The sequence below is a fragment of the Mesitornis unicolor genome, unplaced genomic scaffold, assembly GCF_000695765.1.
Source record: "Mesitornis unicolor isolate BGI_N332 unplaced genomic scaffold, ASM69576v1 scaffold7610, whole genome shotgun sequence".
Lineage (NCBI taxonomy): Eukaryota > Metazoa > Chordata > Aves > Mesitornithiformes > Mesitornithidae > Mesitornis > Mesitornis unicolor.
Genome location: NW_010158887.1, coordinates 2,973 through 17,414, shown reverse-complemented (window position 1 = coordinate 17,414; position 14,442 = coordinate 2,973). Strand labels below are relative to the sequence as shown.

At 45.0% G+C, this 14,442-nt stretch overlaps 1 protein-coding gene across 1 annotated transcript; it reads right to left on the bottom strand.

The window, feature by feature from the left end:
- Window positions 1-1,353: 1,353 nt before the first annotated feature.
- On the bottom strand, window positions 1,354-14,432 carry ILDR1 (immunoglobulin-like domain containing receptor 1; the record flags this gene model as incomplete). Its single annotated transcript, XM_010184859.1, has 7 exons — window positions 1,354-1,395; window positions 2,489-3,294; window positions 5,059-5,190; window positions 11,320-11,466; window positions 11,618-11,737; window positions 12,165-12,314; window positions 14,262-14,432. Coding segments are annotated over 7 exons (1,568 nt in total), but the record flags the coding sequence as incomplete, so codon positions are not given.
- Window positions 14,433-14,442: the final 10 nt, after the last annotated feature.

The window sequence follows — 14,442 nt, the reverse complement described above, 5'->3', positions numbered from 1 at the left end:
TGTGATGTTTCCCATCTTTGTCCAAAGAAAAGAAAAAAAGAAAGTAGGCAAAGTGAAAGCCTCTCCATGTCAAGTCTTCCAAGGGCAAACATCAGTAACTTGGACATTAAAGAACAGTAGCAAGTGTCCCATGCAGCACTGGTTGGGAAATAAGCTAGGCAATACAGTCATTGATACTGGCCAACCACTAGTACCCTCTGGGTTACAAAAATTCACAAGATGCTTCAAAAGCTCCTTGCCAACAGTTGAGTCTTCTGAATCCAAGAAGTGCCGTTTGCAAGACAGTTTCCTGTGGAAGCAGCCAGCATTCAGAGAACCTCTCTCTTTCTGGCACATTTTAAATGAAAACAGTGGATGAATCACATCAAGGAGAAATGGCAACTTGTTCTCCTTTGCAACTGGTCTCAGAACGTACAGAAATTCTGTGTTCTAGTTGCAAGGTAAGAGATGAGAAAACCTTGCAATCTAGCTACAGATCAGATGCACCACAAATGCAGAGTTGGTATAAATGTTATACCTTGCTCAGTCTCTATAGGGAGGACCAAACCTTGGTAAATTTAGCCCTTTAAGTTTACAAATAAAGTCAAGTGTGGGTTAAAGGCTAGAACAAATATCTTTTAAGGCAGTAAGGTCTAAGCTTAAAGTAGGGCAGGTTGTTTCAGTCAGCATAGGACAGATAAACTGGCAATAAACTGGAGATGTACCAGTGAGGCACAGTCAGACATTTAAGACATATTAAGGCAGTCAGACATCCTTCCAACACTGTGATCCTTCTGTCTGGGAGAGAGGGACAAAAGGGAGCAACTGCCCCAACTCTGCTGAGCAGCCAGGCAGAAGCAGCAAACATTACACATTGTGAAGACAACAGAGGGCCTTAGAAAGAAGACGCTGTGCTTCCCTGCATCAAACTCCCAGGTGACCAGATCAGATGACCTCCACGGGCCTCTTCCAACCTAAATTACTGTCCTGTGACTTTACAGTTCTGTGATCATCGGAACCATTCTCCTGTAACTGGTGTGCAAACAACCAGCTTGGACTGGGCTCCGTGCAGTGCCAGTTCACTTAAAAAAGACAATCTGTCTTTAAAGATTGGGAATATACAATTTACTAAAAAAAAATATCTGCTGTTTCCAATAGTATGTCTTCAACAGACCTCAAGAATAAAAAGGAGTTATGTATTGCTTTCATGGTCACTAAACAGATTCTTCAGAGTTACAAGTCTAAGAGGAAACTTCTTCATCTGTTTGGTTTTTTTAATGGCTGGCAGTTCAATCAAAAGCAGCCATCCCAACCTACATAGTAAAAAAAGCTAAGAGGAGTCCAGTGGGAATATTAGTTCTTTCAATACTGGCATTAAATGACAATGCTTCTTCCACTGTGGGAACTTCCTCTGTCCTGCAAGAGAAAATAAAAGAGAGTCAGGAACAAGGAAAGATGAATGGAAAGCATATACCTTCCTACCTGCTCTGAGCACCATAAGAAAACCATTCATACGTACACACATCCCAGCTGGGACTAGAACTGGACTTAATTCCAAAACTCAGAAGGAAAAATGGTAATGTGCAAAATACAGCCCTTTGAGAAGACTCCCTCCCACCTGGTAAAATTCTGCATATACGTCCTAAGAAACACTTTTTTTATTTTTAAAAAACTTCACGTTTTACGGGGGAATACACTGTCTAACTTGGAGACTAGCAATTGGATATGAAGCTTTTCACACTTAGGTTGCTACCTGAAATCTAGTCCCAGTGTAAACTGACAAGATGAACTGTGAACAATAGCTGTTCAGTGCCCATATAGTGCATGCTCAGCTCTCAGGGGTCCCAACAGGTGAGCCATCTTCTTCCACCTGGCCTGGAGGATCACACATTTCTCACCACTATAGCCATCCATGATCTTAAAGCCTATTTCATGTAGCTTTAGGCATCTTACCTGGATGCTTTCCCATATGAACCATCTTAAAAATATCATCAAAATACTACAAAAATTACATGTTGGAGATTGATAACAGGAGAATCATGCACATGTTAAAAGAAATCAGAAATAAACCAACACCAGAGAGGGTTGCAGAGGGATACTCAGTACTGCTGCCTGCTCTGGAAGTGCTTTCTCCCCAGGCAGTGCCAGAAGAACAGCTATTCTAAGGCCAACACATACATAGAGAGCCCCAGATGCCTCTAGGTGGGGACAGGAATGAGAGGGTGTAGTATGTGACCTGGTGTGGGACACAATAGGTGGACAATAGGTAGGACACAATTTACTAGAGTGTTCACTTAGCTCCTGAGCACACTTAATAGCCATGCAACACATGTCTGAAGGCAAGGAATTCAGCAGCCTCTTCAAAACCAAGCAGCGCAGGGCACCTAGTGCTCCTTGCCCTCCATTTGAAAGACTGTGGAAAGACTGCAGAAAGTACCAACCATTCACTCTCACTCCCCAAAACCCAGCTCTTCCCTTAGACAGGAAAGCAAAAAGGCAGCCAACTTACCGAGCGTGGCCCTGCTTTGCCTTTGCGTTTCTTGTCCTGACCTGCGATGACTTCTAATGAGCGATAACTTGGGGGTTTATCTTCTGGCCATTCCCGAGATTGGTGCCACTGCCTGCGGTTTGTTGCTGGGAGATGGACTTGCTCTTCTGAGGAGCTCCACGACCCCCGGCGAGAAGGGGGAGAGTAGCTGTGCTGCCGCTGACCTGAGTTATTGCTCCTCCTGCTGTGGTGCTGGTAGTCTCGCCTCCCTGTGGGTTCCTGTTTCCAGCCACGATGGTGGCTGGAAGGGTCCTTAGCCTCCTCTGGATAGAAGCTGCTGCTGCTGCTGCTGCTCTTCCCCCTCTCAGCCTGGCATGGGGGTGTCAGATCTCGTCTGGAGTGCTGGGGCCTGTCGTCGTAGCCGCCTGTCCTCTGCCTCTGAGGATGGTCCTCTCGCTGCCTGTCCCACGGGTCCTGACTGTAGCTGGAATGAGAATCCACACTGGAAGGCAAGGGACCCCTCCAGTTTTCCCTCCTGTCCTCTGCTGCAGTGTCCGAGGGTCTGGGGGTGCGAGCAGCTCTCTGTGGCCGTGAGGAGTTGCTGCTCCCGTGGATAGAGGAGATGTGATTCGTGAGAGGTGGCATGATCTCCGAGCCCAGGGAGGACAGTAGGCTGGGCTGCACAGCCTGCCGCTGGTGGGATGGTGGCCGAAGCTGCTGCATGTTAAGGTTTTGGATTTCAGACTCCAGATAGTCCAAAACACCCTTGTTAGGGTAAAGCTGAGCTTGTGGCTGCACCAGTGGAAGACTGTTCTGCAGAGACACATCTAAGGATAAAAGCACAGGAAAACACAGCAAGTCAAGGGAAAACAATAAAGAGTAGGCCTTTCTGCACTACTGATCCTAGCTGAGTCCCTTCTGAGCCTCTCTTTTCCTGCTCCTCCTTCCTGCAGGAAGAGTCTCAAGTGCCACAACCAGCACATCTAGACCACACAAGGTAAGGTGCAAAGAGCAGTAACTAGTAAGTTGTAACATGATCTGTTTTAGGCAGTCATCCAGCACACCTGGAAATATAGTTTATGTGTTTAGAAAGAGGAACATTTTATTCCTACAGCATTGATGCCAAATTTCATTTAAAAAAAAAAAATCAGAGAAAGTTCATAGTGTTTATTCTTGTATCTCACTGAACTGGAAGAATTACGAACTAATATTGCAAAAGAAAAATAAATTTATATATATATGCACACATACACACACATACACACACATAGAGATAGATATAAGAGATGGAGAAGTTCCTTCACTAGGAGACTGGTCTAGTTCTGGAACCCAGAGAAGTCCTGGAATCTCCATTCTTGCAGGTTTCCAAAACTCATGGCTAGACAAAGCCACAGTTAATGAGACTGAGGTTGGTGACAGTCCTGCTTTGGGCAAGAGGTAGGACTAGATGACCTTAAAGGTCCCTTCTACCCAACATCTCTAAGAAGCTGACCTAAAACAAATTTAAAGGAAACTGGATCAAAGAAGATTCATGCCTGTGAAAACACAGGCTAAGAAATTGCCTGAGGAACTTACTTGCCCATTTTCTGCCAGGAAGCATGTGGATTTCCTTGAGAAGACTCAATACATGCTATCTTAAATCATGGTGGGTCAGTCACCAGATCTTCCTAAGGAAAACTGGTGCCCTGGCAAGGAAAACTGGTAACTGAAAAAAATAACTAGCAGGCTACAACAGTATATAATCAAACATATTGAATCTAGCATTTACAATGTCCACAAACTGTTTCTTCAAACAACAGTTAAGACTCATCAGACACAGTGTAAATCTGCGACTGCTGTATAGTGATGAAAAGCTAATTTCAGATGAAAAATATATTAGTTATCTGAGAAGTCATTATGTTGAATTCCCCTGTTTTCCTTGGGCAATTAAATAATATTACTGGTAATAAGTTATTTTATTACTTATTTCTCTAGGACTTCAGAGACTCCGTCTTCTCTACTCCATTAAAGTTACAAATAAATACCACTGAGATTCTAGGGCAGAACAATTGAAAAAATTATTCCTGGCTCATTAAAGAGTCCTCCATTTTTTTGCTGTGTGCAGGCTAGATCTATTGCACAGAAGGCAGTTTGCCCTTAAACATTTGAAAACTAGACATTTGATAAGAACTCAAACAAACTGTACCTCATTTGTCATGTCAATTTTGGCTATAAGGAGTTGACCGTGACCAGCACAGCAGAACAAAGAGACAGTACCCTTCTCTACCACATCAAGCGAGATAAGCTGGGTATATTTACCCTGCAGTTGCTCGGGCGTAGCACAGATATACCTTAGTTAGCATTAAACTACTTCACCCAGCACTGAGCTTAACAAGACACTTCAGATGGACAGGCTGATTTATCCACCCAGACATACAAGTCTGTTGTACGCTGCAGGTGTAGCAGAGCTGTCATGATAGGACAGGCAGTCATGGGAGGAACATCTTTCTCTCATTTGTAGAAGAAAGGCTAAAGCCTCATGGCTGAACCTTCCTCAGAGAGCACCTGTTTCTCATCCTGATTTCCCTCTGAAATGATGCCCATGGTCTCACCTTGTTGCAGTAGGGGGTTCAGCTGATAAGAGGAAAGTTGTGAGTGCTTGTCACCCCCTCCATAGAACATGTGCGGTGACATCCAGGGTGCAAGTGCCTGAGCCCGCTTCAAGAACCGATGCCGTTCCAGTACTGTAAAAGAAGAAAAAGAAGAAAACTTGCAGTAGCTATCCAGAGAGCACAGTTTGCAGACCACATGCCATTTTGCTTGATAGACTGTAGCCTTTAGATGTGATCAGATATAGGAAATTCACAGAATAAAAAGCTCTCTCCACCCTATGACAAAGGTAAAATAGAGCACAGGAAATTCCAATACAAAGTTGCACAGCTTCAAAAAGATACCTAAAACAGAAGAAAAGGGTTACTGCCTGACATTCAGGGTACAGTTCCAGCAGCTAGGAACAAATGGCACTATGAGAAAGTACACAGCACATAACCAAATGCAACACTTCTACCTGCCTTATCATTATGAGTACTGTTGCAGAAAGGTAGGAAATAATGTTTCATACAGCAAGACATACCACACTGTTCTCTCTCTTAAAACTCTTTTAGCTTATCACTGGTCCTTTCCCCATTTTTTTCCTGATTTACAGTTAAATGAGACCTTTTTTTTTGCCACCTCTGTAGGCTCTGCCAGATCCCATTTTCCGCACCATGCTCCATCATTTCCTCTCTGTTCCACAGACAGAGCACTCTGAGATGCACTGTCCAGCTTCTCCCTTCTCTAGGGAGCTGGTCTGCCAGCTCTTCCTCTAGTCTTTTCCAGGGAGAAGCTGCTCTTATAGCTTCTCTAGTCTTTCAACCACTCATGTTGTCTCCCTCTATAATTCACCTCAGCATGACTGCTAAAATTAAATTCCTTACGACAGTGTGGTCAAACTGGTGAACAAACTGAGTTTCCTGTTCTCAACAGCAATTTCCAGTGTGCCAAAAGAGCAAACTCAGTGGCAATTTCTCTCACGTACCGCTTTTCCACTACTGCTAACTTCAGACCCCTACTCATGAGGTCAGGCTCCAATTCCACCTCACTTTTATGAGTGCTTCCATCTCACCTCCTTGCACAGACCACCTCACCATCCCTGTCTTTAAAACCATTGCTCACTGCTGCTCCTTTTTGGGAATACCTAAAAACATCTTACAGACACTTATTTCTTCTATCACAGACAATCAAAACTTAAAGTTTACGAGCAAGTAAATTCTGCAAGCCCCAGACCTTACAAAGCCTGACTCTGCACGGTTTGTCTGTCATTACTGGGTGAAGCTTTTCTGCAACAGGGTCTTTGCAACATTTCTCTTCTACAACTTCTCTGGAGTTTCAGAAGTGGTAGGCTTTTACTGCAGCCTCTTCTCTGGTCAGGCGTGAACAGAACATTCCTGGCTATGCAGTTCAGGAGGCAGATAGGAATGTAATTCCCTTTGAGACTTCCACACCTCTGATAAATCTGGACAAAACTGGTTGATGAAATTAAAAGCTATTGTAGGTAAAGGGACAGCGGATAGAGAGACAGGCTGACTGCATATGCAGTCTTCTTTAAGAAACCAGACTACAGCTAAGCTCCAATTAATTCATCTGCAGCAGGCAGCATTTAGACTGCATGCTCTTTGGGCTCTCCATTTCAGGTAGCACTCCAGTTATTAAACATGTCCTCCTTTAGCTGTTTCACTGAATTTATAGAGAGCACCACTTGCAGCAAAACAGGGACTGACCATGCCTCTCAACACAAAGGGAAGGCCCTTTCCCCATAGTTCATGCAGCTCCACTTTGTTCTCTACTCTAACCCCCCTCCCGCTCCCCAGCCTGGCTCCAACCAAAGTGAACTACAAAGCTGGAAACTTCAGGGGTTTTAATCCTAATACTCTGCTTTTTCTTCAAATCTGTGTGGCCTGATGTAGCAGCTTTCAAGCATTTTATGTCAAACTTGCTTCATTATTTTTTTTCCCCAAGGGATCTTCAAACTAAGAAGAAGAGAGAAAGGAAAATGAAAAAGGATTAAAAGAACAGAAAGGCTTTCTCTCTTCCTCTCCTGTTCCTCCAGTTATCAGCTTGAGAATGTCCTAGAACCTGCTGAGATCACATTCCTGGGTCTTGACCACAGTTTTTACCTGAGGAGTAAAAGGCCCAGCAGCTGTGCCCATACCTACTTAAGGTTCACCTCCTTAGGGTATGAAGGTGGTCACAAGGACCAAAATCATCCTGTCCCTGTAATTCTTTGGTCTCTCCCTACAGCAGAACAAATGCAGAATTACCGTTGGACTTCCTTCACTACCTTCATCCTGTCTTCCTTCCCCATATACTTTGACTTCCAGTTTGAAACTGATACATGCTCTGAGTGCCCACCTGTAAAATGGAAGCAAAGTTACAGATCTCTTTTTAAAGTGAACATATTTATCTGAGGGAGGTCAGATTCACCTTATTTCCAAAACTCACACCTGCTATAAAACTTTGGCAGAATGTCGTGTCACTCCCTCCACTTACTCCCTGCTGAGAAAGGTTGCTCTTTACCTCTGACAGACTTAGCAGCTGCTGGGCCAATTATTAAAAAAAAATTATTTCCAACCTAGTCAGACCCAGGTGCAAGTATATTTTATTTTGCACCAATTCATTAGTGGAAGAAGTCCACAGCAGAAAAGGAATGAATAAGAACAGAAGGAGGTCATACGGATATTTATCCTGGTGGGCTTTTCTCAGAGGTTTCCATGGGGAATGTAATTGACTTGCTCCTGGCCCGTGTTTAATATTTCTGTACACCAATTCTGAATTACTCAAACAATGCACTTCTTTTATTACTAAGTTCAAAATCATGTTAGCTCATGACCTCAGAACACCCAGAATTACCTTGCCTCAATGGCATCTATGACTGTTCAGCAGATCTAGGCTACCCTCTAGTGGCCAATTGGGAATTCTTCCAATTCCAATTCTTCCAATTGGGAAGAAATCGCCTGTACTTGCCTTGCACTGTAACTTGTAAGACTCAGTTAAGGATTTCTGCCTTGTCTTCACCTGTGTGGAACTGTTATACTTCAGGACTATTTTTTAAGATGCCCCGTTTGTACCTTCTGGTGGGTTTTAGGGTCTCCAGTTCATTTCCTGGAGTGCAAAACAGTATGTTGGAGGCAAGATGAAGAGACGATGCACTAGAGGAGAGGAGCTGGCACAAGGAACCCTTGAAAAGTGGATTAAAAGGGCAGGCAGCTGGGATGGAAATTACAGCCACAGAATCCAGCAGCCAGCTAAGGAGGCTGGACTCATTTGTACCTTCTCTCATAGGCAGGGAGAGGTTTTGGGAACCCTCTAAGAATCCCTCCTCCCTATCCTCAACAGGAGGCAGGAAAAACAGCAGCAGCAGTCTGGAGTGTGCCATCGTCTCCTGCAGCACAGAAAACCAAAAAAGAACTCACACATATTCTGAAGCTCTTTTTTTGATGAGAACTAGGAAGTCTGGAGGTGCGAGTCTTTCATCTCCATCACCTCTCTCTCCCTCCATGGAAACAATTTTTTCTGCCAAATTTCCATAGCCTTCTCAACACCACACATTTTACTTGACAGCTTGTAAAGCCCTCAGAAAGTGTTTTGTTTTGTTTTGTTTTGCTCTAAGCAAATGAGAGGGATGCTCTGTTCAACCTTTGCAAGGTCTAAGCAAAAAATCTATAATGTGCAAGACTGGCAAACGGGTAACAATGGACAAGGAGAAGGCTGAAGTACTTAAAAACTTTTTTGCTTCACTGGCAAGCTCTCTTACTACACCTCTCGAGAGGATGGATTGCAAGGCAGGGATTGGAGGAGCAAAGTCTCTCCCACTGTAAGAGAAGACCAGCTTCATGACCACCTGAGGAACATGAATATACATAGGTCTATGGGACATGATGAGATGCATCTCGGAGTCCTGCAGAAATTGGTTGATGTAGTTGCCAAGCCACTCTTCATGATACTTGAAAAGCCATGGCAGGCAGGTGACGTCCTTGATGACTGGAAAAAGGGAAACAGTGAACCCATTTTCAACCTGTTGGCTTCACCTCTGTACCTGGAAAGACCACAGAACAGACTCTCCTAGAAGCTCTGCTAAAGCACATGGAGGTCAAGGAGGTGATTCAAGACAGCCAGCATGGCTTCACCAAGGGCAAGTTTTGCCCGACCAACCTAGTGGCCTTCTATGATGAAGGGACTACATCAGTGGACAAGGGTAGAGCAATGGATGTCATCTATCTGGACTTCAGTAAGGTCTTTGACACAGTCCCCCACAACATCCTTCTCTAAATTTCAGAGATATGGATTTGATAGGTGGATAAGGAATTGGTTCAGTGGTCCCATCCAGAGGGTAATAGTCAACGGCAATATCTAGATCGAGATGGGTGACAAGTGGTGTCCCTCAGGGGTCCATATTAGGACCAGTAGTGTTTAATATCTTAATCATTTACATAGAAAGTGGGATTGAGCGCACCCTCAGCAAGTTTGCAGATGACACCAAGCTGACTGGTGTGGTTAACATGCCTAAGGGACAGGATGCCATCCAGAGGGACCTGAACAAGCTCAAGAACTGGGCCCATGTGAACCTCATGAGGTTCAACAAGGCCAAATGCAAGGTCCTGCACCTGAGTCATGGCAACCCCCAGTATCAATACAGGCTGGGGGACAAAGGGATTGAGACAGTCATGCAGAGGAAGACTTGGGGGTACTAGTGGATAGAAAGCTGGACATGAGCCAGCAATGCGTGCTTGCAGCCCAGAAAGCCAACTGTATCCAGGGCTGCATCCAAAGAAGCATGGCCAGCAGGTCAAGAGAGGTGATTTTGCCCCTCTACCCTGCTCTCATGAGACCCCACCTGGAGTAGTGTGTCCAGCTCTGGAACACCCAGCATAGGAAAGAGCTGTTGGAACAGGTCCAGAGGAGGGCCACAAAAATGATCTGAGGGCTGAAGCACCTCTCCTGTGAAGAAAGGCTGAGAGTGTTGGGGTTGTTCTGCCTGGAGAAGACAAGGCTCTGGGGAGACCTTTTAACAGCCTTTCAGTACTTAAATGGGGACTATAAGAAAGATGGGACAAACTTTTTAGCAGGGTCTGCTGCAATAGGACAAGGGGTAATGGTTTTAAACTAAAAGAGAGTTGATTTAGACTAGATACAAGGAAGACTTGTTTTCACAATGAGAGTGGTGAAACACTGGAACAGGTTGCCCAGAGAGGTGGTAGATGCCTCATCCCTGGAGACATTCAAGCTCAGATTGTACAGGGCTCTGGGCAACCTGATCTGGATGAAAATGTCCCTGCCCATAGCAGGCGAGGGATGGACTAGATGACCTTTAAAGGTCCCTTCCAACCCAAACTATTCCATGATTCTAAAACTCTCACAGTTACTAACACTAACAGCTATTTTGCAGGTAAAGAGAAACCAGAAACACAGCTCCTTGTTCATAAATCCTCTACTTGTAGCATCTGGGGAAGAAGCTGGTGATTTCAGTGATAAATAAATGTATTTGTTGCATTCTGTTCCTGTCAGATTGTGTAAGCTGCAGGGGGGCTATTCCACGTTGTGCTGCTACCTAAGTTTCAGTTACAGGAACACACAGGTTTCATGTAGCCAAATTCAAATGCTGGCCTTATTAAGAGAACAGAGTCTGGCTGCAGAATCTTTACTACTGCTAAAAACTATTCACAACAAAACTTATCTTGACCCTCAAAACCTCAGAATGCATTTACAGGTTGACTACCAAGACAGACCATCTTTCTCCTTTCCTTCTTCTCACTTTCTTCCCTAAAGGAAAAAAAACAAAACACCAACCTTTTTCTAGTGGAAGGAGCAGCTCTGAAAATAACATGAAGATAGAAAATTCCAATTTTTACATAATTACCTTTCAGAGCAACACACTTGAAGGAAGGTTAGGCCAGTTTAGAGACTAGTACCAAGGCATTTGCTTCGCTTCCTCACATGCACAGGCATGTGAACTACAAGACAGGGAAGAAAAGTCCTGAGCTACTCATACAAGGGAGCTGATCGTGCCCTGGAAGTCATGAGAGAAGTTGGTAGCAAGGTGAGAGGGAAGAGAAACTTCTGAAAGTAGGACACAGAGGAGAAACATGGGCTCCATGTATCCTAGCTCCCCTCCTCTAAACTCAAATAAGCTGGTCACAGAGGTCACGTTGGTGAAAGAAATGTCTCAGTCTGTATGGATGCTGAATGGAAGGGCAAAAGTGGAGCTCAGCAAGCTCTCAGTCAAGCTTTCATCTTGACAGAAGCCATAAATGGATGCACATCTGCTTGAACCTCACCTTCCTCATTACAGCAGCACCGGGTTGGGCAGCAGACACATCGGATGTGGCAGCAGCAATGCTGGGGGCAGCACTGGCACCAGCATACTCCAATCAGCAGGAGGAGGATGAGGCCACCAAGAATGATGAGGAGTACTGTAAGCCAGTCTATGGGAAAAACAGAGAGAAAGAGGATCCCGATGTACCTGGGCATAGTAAGTTAATGAGCACCTCTCCACTGCTGGAGACATCTTGGCATGGGGAGGAAGAGAACAGAAGGAAATAGTTGCCAACCAGGCAACAAACCACAGGCACTTACGAAGAACGATCAGCTTAACTTCTTTGTCCGGATCACCTGAGGTATCTCCTGATGCTTCCACAGTGCAGTAGTACATGCCATGGTCCCACCACATGACTTCACTGATGACAAGGTCAGCCCCTGTGGGAGAGGGACTGAGAGGTCAGCAGGCTATTTGGGACTGACAGACACTACTTTCAGGCCACCCTCTAAAAGGGTCCTCTGTCTGCAGGTGACATACACTACTGCATCTCCCCTCTTCCCAAGCATAGCCATTATCCTCAAACAATCCCACCTGAGTCCACCGAGAACTCCTGGAAAGAGCATCAACTGCCAGTCCCTTTTTTCTTTGTGTTGCTGGAAGGTAATGCTACTTAGAAGCAGGACTAGTTCTGTGTGGAGTGAAATAACCAGCATGCTGCTGGGTGATGGATGTTAACCACTGCTGCCAACCCTACTGGTTTTGGAACACAGTCATTAGCCATGTTTATGTTTCTCTTCACTTGGCAAACCCTGATATCAGATAGTTACTGAGTTCACTCCCTGCCTGGGAGGTCAAGTCACTTACGGTTCTGAATGGTGATCTTTCGTTGCTGGTAGTCGATACCCAGCACAGGCTCCTTCTGCCCGTATTTCTGGATGACAACGCGCACCTTTCGCTGGCTGTCATTGCAGTCGTCAGCTGGGTCCTGGCCAAGAGCTAAACCAGCTTGGTATGCTACAAACACACATCATCAAATTAGATGCCAAAAGTTATTTCAGAGGACCAATTTCTATCCTTTTGTGAGCAGCAGAGAAACTTGTAAATGCACATGTGCATTTCCTTTGGTTTAGTAATACAAAGCATGGCTTCAAATCATCAAGGACAAGTTGCATCGGAGTACTCAAATGCAAACAGAGGTAGAGCCACAGGAATGGCAGAGATTTTGAGAATGCAGGAGCTGCAGTGGAGATTCCTCCTGTACTCACAACTGCAAGAACAACAGTAGAAAGAAGCTAATTTTGGTAGAGAACCCACAGATTTAATGGAGGGCTAGAGGCAATTTCTGTCTGATACTGTTATGACAGATTCACAATATAAACTATTTTCCAGTAATTTGGAGCTGAGATTTGGGGACACAATTGACACAGTCAGTCAGCACTGTCTTTAAAGGGATTGCAATTAAGAGAGGAGAGGACAAAGCCTGTCAAAGGCTCCTCCCTTGCTGTATCTATAATGGATCATGAAGAGTAGATCCAACTAAGCAAATACCGTAACCTTCATGCTTTCTGTCCCTGTTGGGGGCTATTAGCTCGAGACTGGGCTCAAAGCACTCACATTATGCTGGGATCACCTGAGCCAGGGACTCACCTGCTTGTGGACTAGGCTGTAGAGCACTTGGTAACATGCCTACCTAACTCATTCAGACAGCATAAAGGAGAGTCTGGGCGCCAAGACACCAAACAAGTCCAGGCTTCCCACTCTGAGCTCAGCCTTAGGTGTGCAGTTAAGCTAAGGTTGGTCAGCTTAAACGTACTGCAGGGTTTATAAAGAGTAGAGTAGAACAGAATAATTTCAGTTGGAAGGGCCCTACAATGATCATCTAGTCCAACTGTTTGACCACTTCAGGGGTGACCAAAAGTTAAAGTCCATTGTCCAAATGCCTCTTAAACACTGACAGGCTTGGGACATAGACCACCTCTCTAGGAAGCCTGTTCCAGTATTTGACAACTCTCTTGGTCAAAAAATGCTTCCTAATGTCCAGTCTGAACCTCCCCTGGTGCAGCCTTGAACCATTCCCACACATCCTATCACTGTATCCCAGGGAGAAGAGCTCAGCATCATCCTCTCCACCTCCCCTAAAGAAGCTGTAAAGATTGATGAGATCACCCCTCAGCCCAAAGTCCTTAGCTGCTCCTCACGGGACATTCCTTCCAGCCATATCACCAGCTTTGTTGCCCTCCTTTGGAAGCATTCCAGGACCTTCACATCCTTCTTAAATTGTGGGGCACAGAACTGCACACACTGCTCAAGGTGAGGCTGCACCAACACTAAATATAGTTGGATCATCACCTCTTTTGTACAGCTGGTTATATAGAGTTTGATTCACCCCAAGATGCAGTTTGCATACCACCTTAGGAACCATCTTAAACACTTCTGAATTAAGGCTGCGTAGACCAGAATGCCTGCCCATGAAGTATGTCCACCAGTATGGGACATTATTGCTTAGAAGTCTTTCTGCACTCCAAAATGCATGTGTTTCTTCTGCTTCTTAAAATCAGTTAACACCTGGTCACAGGTATCTAGCTCCAACCACTGGGTCCCCCATGGAATCATGAAGTCCACTTGTTGCAGGGCCTTCGCTTTCAAGCATGCTGAAGCATAAGGCGGGGCTGCCAAGATTGACATGTGTCAAACATGGCTGAGTCTCTCTGCCTTCTGAGTTGATGGAGGACAAATGAACTACTTTGGCTGGGATTTCTACAGCATCATATCATAAAAACTTGACATTGCAAAGGAAATCACAGACATGACCTATTTTTTCCTTGAAACACAACAAAATACCACCACCTGACCTGGTTTGTGGGCAGGAAGAGGTCAAAAGCCTGTATTCACCAGTAAGTCTATCTTCCCCTTCCTTTCCATTAGGAGAGGGATTCCTTAGAGTTCAAGCCTGACACTTACAGGCTGAGTAGTAGTCAAAGACGGGGTCCTTGCAGAAGGACTTGAAGCGCCAGGTCACAACCACGTCCTGCAGCTGTGCTGAGGTGCTATAGTCACACTTGAGGATAACAGTGGCAAATAAGGTAGTATAACGTTCAGCATCCTGCACTGTCACCAGGAGGGAGAGGCAACCTGCAAACAA